Raw genomic sequence first — 13,881 nt, 5'->3', positions numbered from 1 at the left:
AGGCAAACGTCTGGTATCACTACAAAGACTAAAACCAAAAGGCTTTGCTATCAACATTATCTACTAATTCACAAAGAAATTATAGAACTGTTTTAATAACTAATAAAAGGACCCAGTGACCTCTTCAGACACACAGATTTTTGTACTTACTTCTATTTGTTCACCTTGCCCATCAGGTTCATCGGTATCAAGGGCTGACAGCTCCAGTTCAATGTCTCGATCTGGCTTTGTGTCTGCACAGTCTTCAGTATAATCAGTCTAAAAAAAGAATTGGTATGCTCTGTAAATATCAAATTGACTTTTTACCTGCTTCACGCAACACAAGTACCAAAGGGAAAACAGAAGATGCACTTCTAGGACGCAACATTTCTACAATACAGAAGAACTAGTTAGACACAAATAGAACTTCGTGCATAGACAACACAATACAAAGCTAAATCTAATCACATTTAAGTACTGAAACAGAGGGGTAAAATGAATACTGAAGCAGAAATTTCTGTGGAGTACAATGGCAGAATGTTTATGTTTATGACATGTACAAGTAGAATGAAAAAGTTAACGATAGCACAAAAATGGATTGTCACGTTCTTCCCGTTTTGTAGATGGATGATTGGAGCAGCAGCATAGCGGGTGCACCTACTTCTTCTCAGGGAAATAACTAGGTGAAACAGCAGTGATTTAACTTGCACAAATGCGTTATAAATATTTGGGAATATTAAAACTAAAGAGTTTTAATTCTTAGTTAAAATGCATGCACTTATGGATACATGACAAACCTCAAAAGTTTGTTCCATCCCAATTACCCCTTTCTTTACCTCACCATTCCTCAAATCAATTTCCTTGCTTAAAAGATTTAAGGTAAGACGACTGCCTTCATCTAGAGAATTCCACTTCTGCTGCATGGCTAGTGCATTTGCCTCTCTCTGAAGTAATAATGAGTTACTTTTGGCCTATAGAAAGAAACATATCAGTTACCAATAACCACACTTAAACCATGTATTGTCAAATGGCAAAATAAATCAGCCTACAAAAAGAACAGTTCTTTTGCTAGATGGCTAACTATGCATTCTTTTAATGCATAGCATTTATTTGGTTCCACATTTGCTCACATGTATCAGTACCACTACCTTCTCCCAAAAATGGTCTTACTGATCTCAATGGAATAGCTCATATATATTAGCAGGCCTTATGCATCATATTAAGTGTTGCAGGACTAGCACCTAGTTAGCCCTTATTGATCATTTCGTTAATTGCGCTATTTTCTGTAGGCTACACTAAGAAAAGTTATTTAAAATCACTTTAATAAATCACTTTTTTTTAAAATTAAAACCCCCCAAGTGGTATAATATCTGATCTTACCTGCTGTAATTCAATACTCAACAGATCTCCAGTGCTGGAATGCTTTCTGTGACCAGACAAATCTGTAACTATGAACCTGTCCCTTTAAGAGAAAGAAGGTAAAACTAGGAATTAAAAACAAGTTATCTAAATCAAAGGCCCCATAAACTTCATTAGTCTATCCATGTTCGCTTTTTGGACAGAAATGATGTGGCTAAGATAAAGCGCTCTTCATCTTCATTGGGGCTCACAACACCCCAAGGCATTACAGGACGCAAAGATCCTTATTTCACATATGGGTAAGATGAGGCAAGAAGACTTGAGAGAACCTACTAGAGATCATAGATTTTGGACATTACAGCATGGCAGTACCTGACTCCAATTCTTTGATTAGGTCTCTCAAGGGTTACGTTACTAGTAATTGGGTATTATTAACTGCATTAAGTATTAAAGACTACACAAGTTTTAACCTGGTTTTTCCAAGGCTTTATGCTGGATAGGAAAAAAAAATCTTTTACTTTAAAGTTAAGAATGTCTACTAATAGTTCCAAATTTCCCCCCTCCCCCACATTAAGGATTTAGAAGAACAGCTAGCTATAGAAAATACTTCTTTTAATAGAGCACGGGAAAAAATCCATACCGTTCTGCGTAACGTGCAGATGAAGTAGAATCTGAACCATAGGCACTCCATCTTGAGTCAACAGCATTGACATAAGGGACATAATCTGCAACAAATTAAGATACCTTTCATTATCTCCTCTGTTCTTAAAATGAGATATGCAGGTGTTTTAGGTCTTTGCATCTTCATTGCTGTGGTAAGCACGAATAGGATGAAATGCTCGTGACGTATGCTGTATTGTCATATGAAGCCTGTACTTGTACCTGATACACTGATGGGTTTAGTAGCACTTCCTTGGGAAGCAGTGGCCTGAATAGGATCTGTCGTGTGATAACCCGTGCGGGATGACCTGGAGATTGCACCCCACTTGGAGATGATCGGTCCATCGCTAAACGGGATTATAGGATCTTCTTCCTTTGCCCGTCTCTGAGTTTCAAATAAATGCACTCTCCTTTTAACATCCCCGCTGTCCAAATCCTACGTATTTAGGAGACAGAAGATACATGGACTCATTTGAGGTTACTCAAGATTCCTCAGTTGACCAATAATTTTCTGATTATTGTTGCTGAATACAACAACTGCTGAAAATCTGTCCAACTAGAGAGCCAAGAAGGGCCTCAATGATTTAACTACTGACCTTTAACAGCAAACTTACCACGAGAAAGCTATTACCAGTGCTAGAAAAAATAACTTTCCTTTTCCAAGCCTGTGTTTCCAGGCGAAAAAATGTTTCCAGTATGCTTTAAGGTCCTTCAGTACCCTTTCCCATACTTGAAGGGGTCAAAGGCAGCTTGGGATGAGATTTGATTCATAGAACATACAAGTAACCTACTACACTGCATAGCGGAAAGTCTCCAAAAAGCATGAGCTCTTACCCCTCCGGAGGTAAGCTGTGTTCCATGATTCATACTACAGATTTTTTGTTTCTTAAAGTCTTTCAGTTAGCCTTTTTTTCCCTCTCATGGCAATTCAGTGATAAAAATAAGTTGTATTTTTTGTTCACAGATCTGTTGCCATTAAACTGCTTATTAGGGGAGAACGTGCCTTCCACCCAAATAAGAGGTAGGCTAGGAAAATAGTTCACATACAGATTCTCTGTGGGTACAAAGCAGTTGAGATAAAAGTTTCTGCAGATTCTCCTGGGTCCACAGCATTTCAACTTTTCTCTGTGAGTGCACGTTGCTCTGGGGATTAACTTCAAAATAAAGATTTTCTGAAACAATGGCAACATAACAAATCCCAGAATCCTGAAAAGGCCAGTGATTCATCTGTACAAGATGGACTACTGCACATAAGCCCAACAGGAGATGTGTTTCTGCAGTGGAAACACCTGTCCTGAACTGACCACGGTGACCCTGCATTAACCAGTCAAGTCTGCCACTGCAACGTATTCTGAGACTATTTTAGATCCCTCAGAAATTCTAAGGATGTATGTATACACATATACTTTTATACAAAGAACTCTGAAGAGAGACAAACAATTAAAAAGTCAAAAATTTGTATCCCACTCTTAATAATCAGAGAATACATTTAAAAACTAATGATTCTTACCAGTTTACAGACCACTGACTCAAAATATTTTGGCTTCAAGTTTGATTTACAGAGATCTGTTATTAAAATAGCTGTTTCAGACATCGGAGAATTGGCACTACATTCTGTCACTGAAGTAAATACATGTTTATTTACAAAACTGGGAAAAGATATTCCAAAATAACTTCAAATGGGCAGAACCACTTTAAAAATACTAAGAATAGAAGCTATCAAAAAAAAAAAAAAAAAAGGCTTGTTTAACTAAACAGAAGACACTTCAGCATGTAAGTATCATTACAGTAATGAGATAACATGCAGAAAACCCCTACCATTAACACGGCATTTGAATTGGCAATCACATCCTTGGGCTCTGAGTCGATAGCATTTATACAAGAGCCAATAGTGCCACAAGACCACGGTGAATAGTGAGAGAGATGGTCTTCCTCAAATTTAGTTCCACTCAAATCACTGACACTCTCTGAGAACTATAGAAAAGGGAATAAATAAGCAGTGAATAATAAAACCAGGGAATTCAGTCTTAAAATAAGAAAAAACATTTACTGCTATTTAATTATCTCAAAAGTCAATCAAGGAGTTCTAGTCACATTCAAGACTTGACTTAGGGACAACGTAACCTATTCCATCAAACTTAAAACCAGTGCAGCTGATGGCTGTCAAAGGCAGGCAAGCTTTGCCACTACAAATAACTGCCTGGTCTGCCAAGATGACAGATTGAAATCAGTGTCACTATGTTAGTGGCAGGTTTCTTCAGGCAAATACCTACAGTAATTAAACTGAGAGGAAGCCATGTATTTTCCTTTAAGATACAAGCCAGTGACAGATAGAAGTATGACTTGGAACCCTCCAATTTGGATGAAAAGGACGAAATCCTGATCTACCTTGAATGCACCCATAAGGGATTTCAGCTACATCTTCCTTACCAGGTCTTTTCTGAATAACCCCTTAAATATCATCAAGGGAACTGTCAAACCACAGCAAAGAGTACTTGGCACAATGGTTCTCAAACTAGTTTCTTGGATGCATTTAATTTACATATATAGAAAATAAATACCACAAGTTAGCGTGCTTTTGAAGAAAAAAAAAAATAATTCACTTTTGAAGAGTTTCCATTCTTGTTTACAGAACTTATCACCCAAGTACACAATGTTCTACCAACACCATTTGCCACTTTTAAGGGATATATATTCTCTAGGACTTTACAAGCATTTGCAGCTTGATTCACTCTACTCATCATGTTGTAATGCCATTTGGAGTATAAAAGGGATGGTTCTTCTTAATGGAAAAAAATTACTGTTCCCTACACAAAAACCTGGAATTTCACAAAACTCAACAAAATTAGATTTCCTTTAGTGAGGGTAAATTGAATCACTTCACTTCTTGACCTGTTTTCCACATCACCTTAATATCAAATTAAATGCATTACTAGGTATTACCTTCCTTTTGCTAGAAGATTAAATTAATTTTATGAACAATAGATGGCAGGTAGAAAATCTTTACTAGGAATATGAAATGACATCTCAGAGAAACAGGGAGGGAAAATAAAGTTGCTCTCTGGCTTCCCACCTCTGTGCTGAAATCTACACTGAAGAGAGGAGAAGGTGGTGTTGGAGATGGTGTTGCCATAGGAAGGGCTGACGATACCAGAGGAGTTTTCTGCGTGTGGTACTGTGCCCATTGCTCCGGCTTCCGTCTTAATTGCTCATCATAACCAGTCTTCAAATGACCACAAGGCTCCTAGCAATAATAAATATAGGACTGTATATCCTACCATGCTCTAATCAGAAGGCAAATACTTGCAGGGAACACACCTGGACTGCCAAATTCCCCTGGGTCTGTAAACTTCCACTGACATCACTAGAAGAATTTCACAAGGATTTGGAGAACTTGGCCCATGTATGGCAACTCAAACCTTAAATATTTAATTAAGTCAAGCAACATGTATGGGAATTAAAGAGGCAGAGAGGCTCTCATCCTAATGCAAATTTGAGTGGTCTATTTTACAGGCTCATTTTATTCAGGTTAACAACAAAACAAGAACTCTATCCAGGTCACATGTCCTGATCATGTAACCCCAAATAAATACAACAGGTCTGTGCTGATTATTCACCAACTTTTCAGCAATGACCTTCAGAACCAAGACTACATCCTTCCCTTTCTGGCTCTCACTCACCCTTGGTAAAGGCACAGTCCTCTGTTCGTTTGGAGGCTGACAAGCCACAGAGTAATACCCATCTAAAGAGTTGTATCTCTCACGTAATGATGTCTGATAGACAGATGAGTGCATCACATCCATGGGAGGTAAAGAATTGCTCCTAATAATATCATCTCGTGGGTACATCTGTGGGCGCCAGATGCGCCTGCTGTCATAAACTGGAGCATACATTCCAGAAGGGACAGGAGGAACTGGTCCATACGGCTGCGGAGGAGGAGGTTGGTAAGGAGAATTCAGTCGATCTCGAGGGGGAAATGTACTGTAATGATCGGCATATGGCACGGAAGCAGGTGGGAGGGAGGATTCTGGAACATTATTGGACCTCACAAAGCGAGGAACACAGGGAGCCACACCAGCTGGTACTGTTGGAGGTGGTGGATAATATCCTTAAAAATTGGAAAAAGGCATATTTAATGTAACCACAAACGACCCAGAATTTTACACCTTCTAAAACTGTAAATAGTGTTTATAAGTACCTTCAGAGAATGAAGTCACAATTTAAAAAACTGTTGCTGACCCTATCATTTTTCTGTGGAATATAATTTCAAGTATGACAATCGTATTTGCAGATGTAGTGCTGACCCTTTACCACCTTGACCCAATTTGGAAAATGGGGTTTCTCTGCCATTGCTCTTCTGTACTATGGTATAACTATGTAACTGAAAAGACAGCATCCTACGCTCTTCTTTATGAAGTTAAAATAGTTACCTCCAATATAAAAAGCTATATTGCTAAACCCCCCCGTAATTTCAAAGGTCCATAAATAACCATTTCACACTTGGCTTATTCTTTTTTCTTTGGAGAGAACTGTCTGAACACCTCTGCCTTCTGATTTGAGAACTTGTGAATGACCTGATGCTATAACACCTAATGGTTTGCTTAATTTAAACATGTGCACTGCAATCAAAAAAAGTGACTGAAACTTTTCAAAAATATTTGATCAGGCACAAAGATGTATAGAAGCATGCTATGCCTCTGGGTCTGAATCCTGTCTATGAATACCCTCACGAACAGGGCATGAGATGAGCAAGCCTAAATAAATGCAATTAAATGCTAATGTAAGAAAAAGTAGATGAAAGACCTTGAGGTTCAAGTTCTTCTGGATGCTGAGGTACAAGCTGCACAACATACAGCACACAAAGACAAGAACACTGAGAGCAAACTACAGGTCCCTCCCATAATCAGCACTGGACTGGATTAGTATTCCGTCAAGTGAAGATTCAACTGATATTTAAGAAACATAATTCACAAAACTGAGATAAGTTACTTCTCGGCATTCAGGCTTACCTAGAGGAAAGTTCAGAGCTATTTTTATTCAGTGCTATTCTCTCTCACCTGTCTGCGGGTACTGTGGAACTTCATATGACAGCTGAGTCCTGGGATCTTGGAAATATTGAACATTATCAGAATGTGGAGGGTAGACAGGTACTCTGGGAACAAACGGGCTGGATTTTGGAGGCACAGAATTAACTTCTGTTCCAATATTAGGAGGACCAGCTGAGGTAGCTGCTGCCTGGCTTACAGGAGTCTTGGGTGGAGAACCAATTTTACTGAAAAAGATTATCAAGAAATCATTAAGCAGATCTTTACTTATTTCAGTTAATCATCTCTTTGTGTACATTCTCATGTAATGTGGAAATTTGGGCCATGTTATTTCCTCTGGAATTTTGCTTTTCATACCCCAAACTGATACTATTATTATATCTTAGACTTTCTTGTAAGAGAACTCAGAGGCAGATATAAATGTTTTGGCATGTACCCAGAAGCTTACGTACCACTTTAAGTGTATTCTGTTAAAAACAAAGGCTTTGAAAAATTGTTTAGCGGCTCAGTGCTTCCTGGAGAAGTATCTAAAGTTTTAAGGGGAAACTCCAAAACCAGAAGGTTTCCAAGATCATTAGGGGAGTACTACGTGCACCCTTCTTGGTTTCAGGAAACATCACATTTTGAGTACAAGTTTTTTGTTTTATTTGTATGTAATAACACAACAGTAAGAAAGATACCAGACTGAGAACAACAAAATAAAAGGTAAAAGAGAGACATTTACCGTTTTATCTATATTGCATGGGAGCATTCAACAGCTAAAACAACCAGTGTTGTCTCCAAGAGCTTGAATCCACAAACACTATATAACGGTATCCGCACTGTCTTACACAAATCTGCAGCCAGTGAGCACCAGCAACAACTGCAAACCAGGACCAGAACCCAGTATCTACTCTTTGCCATTCACAAACTCCATGATAATCCAAAAGCATAATGTTGTGCTTAGTTATATTTATGAAAAAAGTTACCTACTTTTCAGGTAGTGATTCTGTAGGGGATCCAGAAACATTCTGGCCATTGGCTCCGGTCTTCCCTCCCTTCTTGGTGTTCTCCAAAGCTCTCAAGGAGGTGTCTGCACAGCGAGGGATCAACTGGGGAACACCACTTTCTAGATTACCTATTCCGTTAGTACTTGGCACCATTTTCCCTGTTGCTTCAGGGCTTCCTATGACAGAAATTACATTTCCTGTTGTGGTTGAGACAGTGCTATTTACGCCAACTTTATTTAGAAGGGGGAATGTTCTCACTGTTGCACTGATTTTTTTGTTCCTCAAGCGATATCTATAAACACATGTACAAACACAGACAAAAGACAGACAATTTAAAAACTGCTTGTTGTAAAGTTTAATATATTTGTAAAACTAGAAGACTGAGAAGAACATGATAACCAAAAACTAAGACTTAAACCCCATTATTTTCAACAATCCGCAAATAGAACACCAATGTCTTCCTTGTAACCACAGATCATCTCTCCTCTTAGAATATCCACTCCTGCAGTTCTTTGAAAATGGATTTGTGTGAAAACACCTTCAAGAATGCAGATGTTACAGACTGTTCAAATAACTCACTTTATTCCTTAATCAGTTAAAATGTAATTAACATTCACTCTCTTGTAGGTGATATAACCAGTCCCTGACAGACACAGCCTAGACTCAGTTCCAGGAAAGGAAATTTTACTTCATATGGGGTAAAATAAAAAAACAAAACTGGAATTTATTTGCAGACATTGCTTTACTGTACCTTCAGTTTCACGTTAAGAGTTGTCACTTCAAGAGATTCACAAATCCTTCCGAATGAATAAATGTATAGGAGAGACTGTTTTCAAAATTCTATGGAGATTGCTTAGATTTAAACTGGGGGGGTTGGATGGGGGTGGGGTGGGGTTGGAAGGGGGGGGAAGTCTCCCACACTCACTTTTCAAGCTCTTCCTGAGAATGAGCAAATGTACAGTTTGTTCCTCTTGGACATCCCCCTTGCTGTCGAAGGTCTCGGCACATACTTGTTTTATATTTGCTATTTGGTTGTGGCTTTAAAAAAAAGCAAAAACACAAGACACTGCTTTTACGATTTAAGAGACATTTACATAAGAACAGGCTTAAAATATACAGAACAGCCATAATACGTTTTTACATTTTGCACCTTTAATCAGAAAACTAAGAAAATTTCTTGTTGATGGGCTAAGTACTACACCACTGTAGGGCTCTCACTACAGCAAGCTCTGCTGCATTCCATATTCAAAACAGTTAAGTTCTCAAAACCTGAATGCAGTAACAGTATCATCAATTATTCCACAGAAAAGGTCATAAATATTTCAAATCAATAGTAAGTTTACAAAGTTGCATCTTTCAGTAAATGTACATTAAGACATATAATGCAATGATTGAATCCAGTTACCTGTGGAGTTTCATGGCCTTTTCTACTATAATTCTGAATGAAATCCACCAGCCCATGTACCACAGTCTTTACAGCGACCATTGCATTTTCCAGCTGCTCCCATGTTGGAGATGCTGCATCTAAAATAATTAAAAGCAGGCTCGTCATTCTGTCAATAATTTCAGTACTATCATAAATAAGAGGCAACTCTTCTAAGTACTTCAAATCACCAAGTACTACAACAGAACTCAGAGAGCCCTGAAGAAGAGTTTATGATATACTATATTAATTAACGGGAATTTTGAAACCAGGAACGGAGGTTAGACAGGAAAATATCAAGAAGCATTTAAAAACCTTCATTTATGTACCTGGATTTGGATCTATGTTTGCCAGGAGCTCTAAATGAGGCCTCAGCCTGTTTAAGTTTGCAGGATCGCCTGTGCGCTGCAAGACAATTGTCAATTCTTGTACACTCTTTGCAAAAGATTCTGGTGACTGGAGCTGAAAACAAAGTGAGCATTAGTGTGCTGCATCTTACAACTGTGAACTACTAATCTTAAAAATATTTTCATTACACTGGTTTCTAAACACAGTATTTAGTGTCTTCAGATGGCATAGAGAGTATCAGTGAAGAGAAATTTTATTTCTCAGCTCAGAATCTGCCCTATGAAGCTTCATCATAAGACACAAAAAAGGGAATTAGCCTTCAAGTACTAAAATCAAAAATGTCTTCGTATGAAGAATACACGACAGTGAGGAAAACTCTCTTCATTCTCGTTTTAATTAATATTTGATATGACTAAAGACAAAAAGTTAACTCAAGCAGTTCTTGGATTTTTATTATAACACTTAATAGTCAAATCTAATCCTACAAAGACAGTAAACCAATTCCTTTGACAAACCTTGTCAATAATGGATTGCATGTGTGATTTATGTGCCAAGTCACCATAAAGAAGGGAAGACCATTGTTCTGGTGATATTCGAAGTCCTGCTTCCATGGCGATGTGAACTATTTGGGCATCATGCTCTCTCCGCAAAGCCTCATAACTCCGAAACTCTTCTTTAAGTTGCATCAGAGAAGAATCTTCATCCCTTTTAGTGACCTAATAAATAGTAACAATTTAATACTACTCTTTTAACAAAAAAAATCTCCAAGTCCATCAGAAAAAACAGTTACACATGACAAATCACAGAAGTACTGCTTTTGTATATGTAGCATATACTTTGTTTTCTTCCATGTATTCATCCACTTAATTAGCAGTGCACAGGCAAAAAAGCCAGCTCCAAGTTCTTACAGCATCACAGGTGCAAAACTATACCAACTCATTACTTCCAACTAGGAAAGTAGTAAGATTTAGTTAAGTCACAGGAGATATATATTTAGCAGTTCTACTATTGGTTTTTGCTACACAGTATTAGAGAGTGACTTAAAGAAACAGGAAAGTCTCTAGAAGTGACAAATAACAAAAAGGAAGAAAAACCTTAAGATATCAACATTCAAAGAACAATATTTAACTGAGAGTCCACCATAAGTAAGTAAAACTCTTAAGTTACAGAAGACATTAGTCATAAAGGAGAGCAACAGGTCTTGTTATTTTAATGTTTAGTGATGTTGTGATGATCATGTTTTTATCTGTGATCCAAAAAGAAAAAAAAAAAAAAAAAAGACTCATGGAACCAATTTTTCATTCTTCTCCAGACTTGAAGAGTTGAGAATATTCAGTTTAAACAACCCATCCCTATATCTAGAAAATAAAATGCCTCTTCAGTGCAAAGTAGTTAGATACAGACAAAAGACAAGAGTGACAAATGTGTGGGAACGCAATGTTTGAGTTCAGGCTGACACCAATCTCTGTGTATGGTGCACCCCCTCTCACACCTGGTGTTGGGGCTAAGAAAGTTCCCAGGACTACAGTATTCCAGGTTTTCTTTAGAATGCTGGAATTGGTTTCTAAGCTTTGACAGCATCCAGGTCAGTCTGGCATGTCTGCCATGACCAACTCTTATGAATCTAAATAAAGTCAGAAGTGTCTATATTAAAACATTGCACTTTTTCCTGAAGCAGGCTAGGAGTGCCTTACAGAGGCAGGTTTCATGCATCTTTCGGGGAGATAATTTGCAGATGATGGGCAGCAGTTACTAATGAGGGCAGTAATTTCAGAATCTGTTCCAGCTAACTCCACACGTGACAATTTATTCCTTTTGCAGGGACTTTTAAATATCAAACAGCTACTTCATGGCAGTTCTATATAAAATTTTATATAGTCTACGCTATTTGAATGTGTAGAAACTGCATTTACGTAACATTTTACAGGTGAAAGATACTAATCCTAGGTCAGGTTCTCTGGAGCTCCACTAGTTCACAGTAACAAATTTCAAGTATTGGTATTTTACCTTAAAGCACGAGGCTCTATACAGTAGCTGCACAACATGACCAATGCTTGTTTTAGAGGCCTGAGGAAATCTTGGTTCTAGCCTTTGCACAACAAAAAGTACCAGAACTTTTCTTGAGAGTGCAGAGCCATCTTCCAGTGCCAATAATACAAGTTTCAGTGCCTCCTCCTGCATAGCTTTAACACAAAAAAATTTAAAAGATAGTAAGTTAAATATATTGCCAAAAAATAGCAAGGCTATCATATATAACAGATAAGTAGAAGCATCTGAATCACCTTGAACATAATTCCTTATTACTTTTTATTTCACTAATCGTAAGAAAAAAACCCTCTGAAACATTTTAAGAGATCTTCTAGTATTCAGAAGCACTCTAAGCACAGCAAACTTGAAGAGCTAAGACTAGTTTCCAGTAATAAACACATCAGTAAGTGCAGTTTTTATACTCTTCTCCACTGTGTAGTCCTGTAGCTTTTTTATCATTTTGGACATCTCATCAATGCTACACCATGAAACTGTATAAAATAAATACGGGAACAGTACAGGAATGCTATCATCAGTTATTGTAATCAAGAGAGGCCTACTTCCAGTTTAAACAGAATTTCCTTCTCATTTCTGCGCTTGCTTCCACCACATTCTTAACTAAGAATTTGCTGTTTCTATCAAACAAACATGATCATTATAAATTTTAAAATTCAAGTGTGCCGCAATTAAAGTTAGGCTGATTGTATTTACAGCTGAAGTATGAGCAAGAGAGCATTTGCAGTTTCCTATCCAATTCTAATCACAGGCAGCAGTACAACCAGCCTTTGTTACTGTTACACTGCATTACAAACTGTGCAGAAAGCATGCTTATTTACTCTTCTTTGCCCAGATTTTTTAAATGCTTCCTCACAATTTTGAAAAACATTTAATAAGCAGGAGTGAGCACCCAAAAACTTTAAACCTGCAGATTTTTACCAACTTGTCTGGCGGATTTTTTCCCCCCCCTTCTCCTTTCTTCCTGGCAAAAAATTTGAAAACCAGAAGTAATTACATCTTCAATCAAACAGAATAAATTTCCAAAGAATTTTTTGTTAAGAAAAGGTACAGCTACATAGACGCTGTTGCAGATTCTACCGAAACCTCACCTGGTCCTAGAAACTGGCATCCTCGTGCCCTGACAGCAGCCCAGAGATTGGCAGAAAGCTGCTGAGGATTTTGGTGCTGCAAGATCAGTTCTGTAACAGTTCTCTCTCCCAGTGATCGAGCTGCCCTCATAGCTCTAACGCGACCCTCTTCCTCCACCAGCTGACAATTCACCAGTGTCACAAGCTTCCTTTGCATTGGACGGCTCAGTGCACTCTGATTCAAGCTTGCAACACCTTCAAAGAAAGAGAGAAAAGGCAAACTATTGCTTCTAGCCAAATTCTTCTGGGTAACACAAACAAAAAGGTCTAATAGTATGTGTTTTTCTCTAGGACTTGGATACTAGTCACAGGTATCTTCCCTTCTCCTAGGCAGCTCTATGTAATTACCAAAAATAATTTTAAGTGTTAAATTGACATCAAACCCATCCTTGGAGGAAAGTTCAGCTTTACTACAAAGTTAGCCCCCAGGTAATATTATTAAATTAAAAAAAAATCTTCTGTAAGCTTCAAATAAAACAAAAATAATCAAGTGTCACAGGTGTAAATAAGCTTTTAAAGACATAAAGGAAATTTTATTACAAAAATGAAAGGATCATCTCACTGATGTCTAAAATGAGTGCTGAAAACACAATGCTGTTAAAAGCAAGCTACATCAAAATTCCGCTGTTGAGCAAACTCACCTTTTCCTCCACTTAATGGCTTTAAGTAGAGTGCCAAATCCTCAACACATTTCTTTGCTACTTCATAATGTTTGTTCTCTCCTACATTACTCAACTTTACTGTCTGATGATCAGGTACCTAAGAAAATGCAAAAGGGGAGCAGGGGGAAGAAGAATTGTATTTACCCAGCTGACCTATCTGATATGCCTGTGATTGTACCAACATCACTACTATTAAATTACATAACACTGCAGATGTACGGTGCTTTTTAGAGAAGTGAAAGA

General features: G+C 37.8%; 2 protein-coding genes and 1 non-coding gene across 10 annotated transcripts in view; all 3 read right to left on the bottom strand.

Annotated features, from left to right (window-relative positions):
- PDCL (phosducin like) overlaps positions 1-13,881 on the bottom strand; it is a 52,919-nt gene that overhangs the window by 15,606 nt on the left and 23,432 nt on the right. The gene's annotated exons all lie outside the window — the stretch shown is intronic.
- RC3H2 (ring finger and CCCH-type domains 2) overlaps positions 1-13,881 on the bottom strand; it is a 31,221-nt gene that overhangs the window by 7,078 nt on the left and 10,262 nt on the right. For 4 of the 8 annotated variants that reach the window (XM_055720284.1, XM_055720289.1, XM_055720285.1 and 1 more), the window contains 17 exons: positions 13,618-13,735; positions 12,938-13,171; positions 11,811-11,986; positions 10,319-10,519; positions 9,785-9,917; positions 9,438-9,556; positions 8,958-9,070; positions 8,016-8,324; positions 7,056-7,270; positions 5,679-6,106; positions 5,072-5,242; positions 3,817-3,972; positions 2,221-2,434; positions 1,979-2,063; positions 1,360-1,441; positions 816-950; positions 151-258 (listed from right to left, as the gene is read on the bottom strand). In XM_055720284.1, the coding sequence (XP_055576259.1) occupies positions 151-258; positions 816-950; positions 1,360-1,441; positions 1,979-2,063; positions 2,221-2,434; positions 3,817-3,972; positions 5,072-5,242; positions 5,679-6,106; positions 7,056-7,270; positions 8,016-8,324; positions 8,958-9,070; positions 9,438-9,556; positions 9,785-9,917; positions 10,319-10,519; positions 11,811-11,986; positions 12,938-13,171; positions 13,618-13,735 (2,997 nt within the window). The remainder of the gene's footprint in view (positions 1-150; positions 259-815; positions 951-1,359; positions 1,442-1,978; positions 2,064-2,220; positions 2,435-3,816; positions 3,973-5,071; positions 5,243-5,678; positions 6,107-7,055; positions 7,271-8,015; positions 8,325-8,957; positions 9,071-9,437; positions 9,557-9,784; positions 9,918-10,318; positions 10,520-11,810; positions 11,987-12,937; positions 13,172-13,617; positions 13,736-13,881) is intronic. The other 4 variants (XM_055720286.1, XM_055720287.1, XM_055720288.1 and 1 more) reach the window with 4 other exon arrangements.
- LOC114016649 (small nucleolar RNA SNORD90) lies at positions 10,006-10,117 on the bottom strand. The gene has a single exon (XR_003561250.1). It is a non-coding gene; the product is annotated as a small nucleolar RNA SNORD90 (small nucleolar RNA).

Source organism: Falco cherrug, chromosome 9 (genome assembly GCF_023634085.1).
Source record: "Falco cherrug isolate bFalChe1 chromosome 9, bFalChe1.pri, whole genome shotgun sequence".
Classification (NCBI taxonomy): domain Eukaryota; kingdom Metazoa; phylum Chordata; class Aves; order Falconiformes; family Falconidae; genus Falco; species Falco cherrug.
The sequence above is the reverse complement of the archived record's forward strand: the minus strand, read 5'-3'. Positions and strand labels throughout refer to the sequence as shown.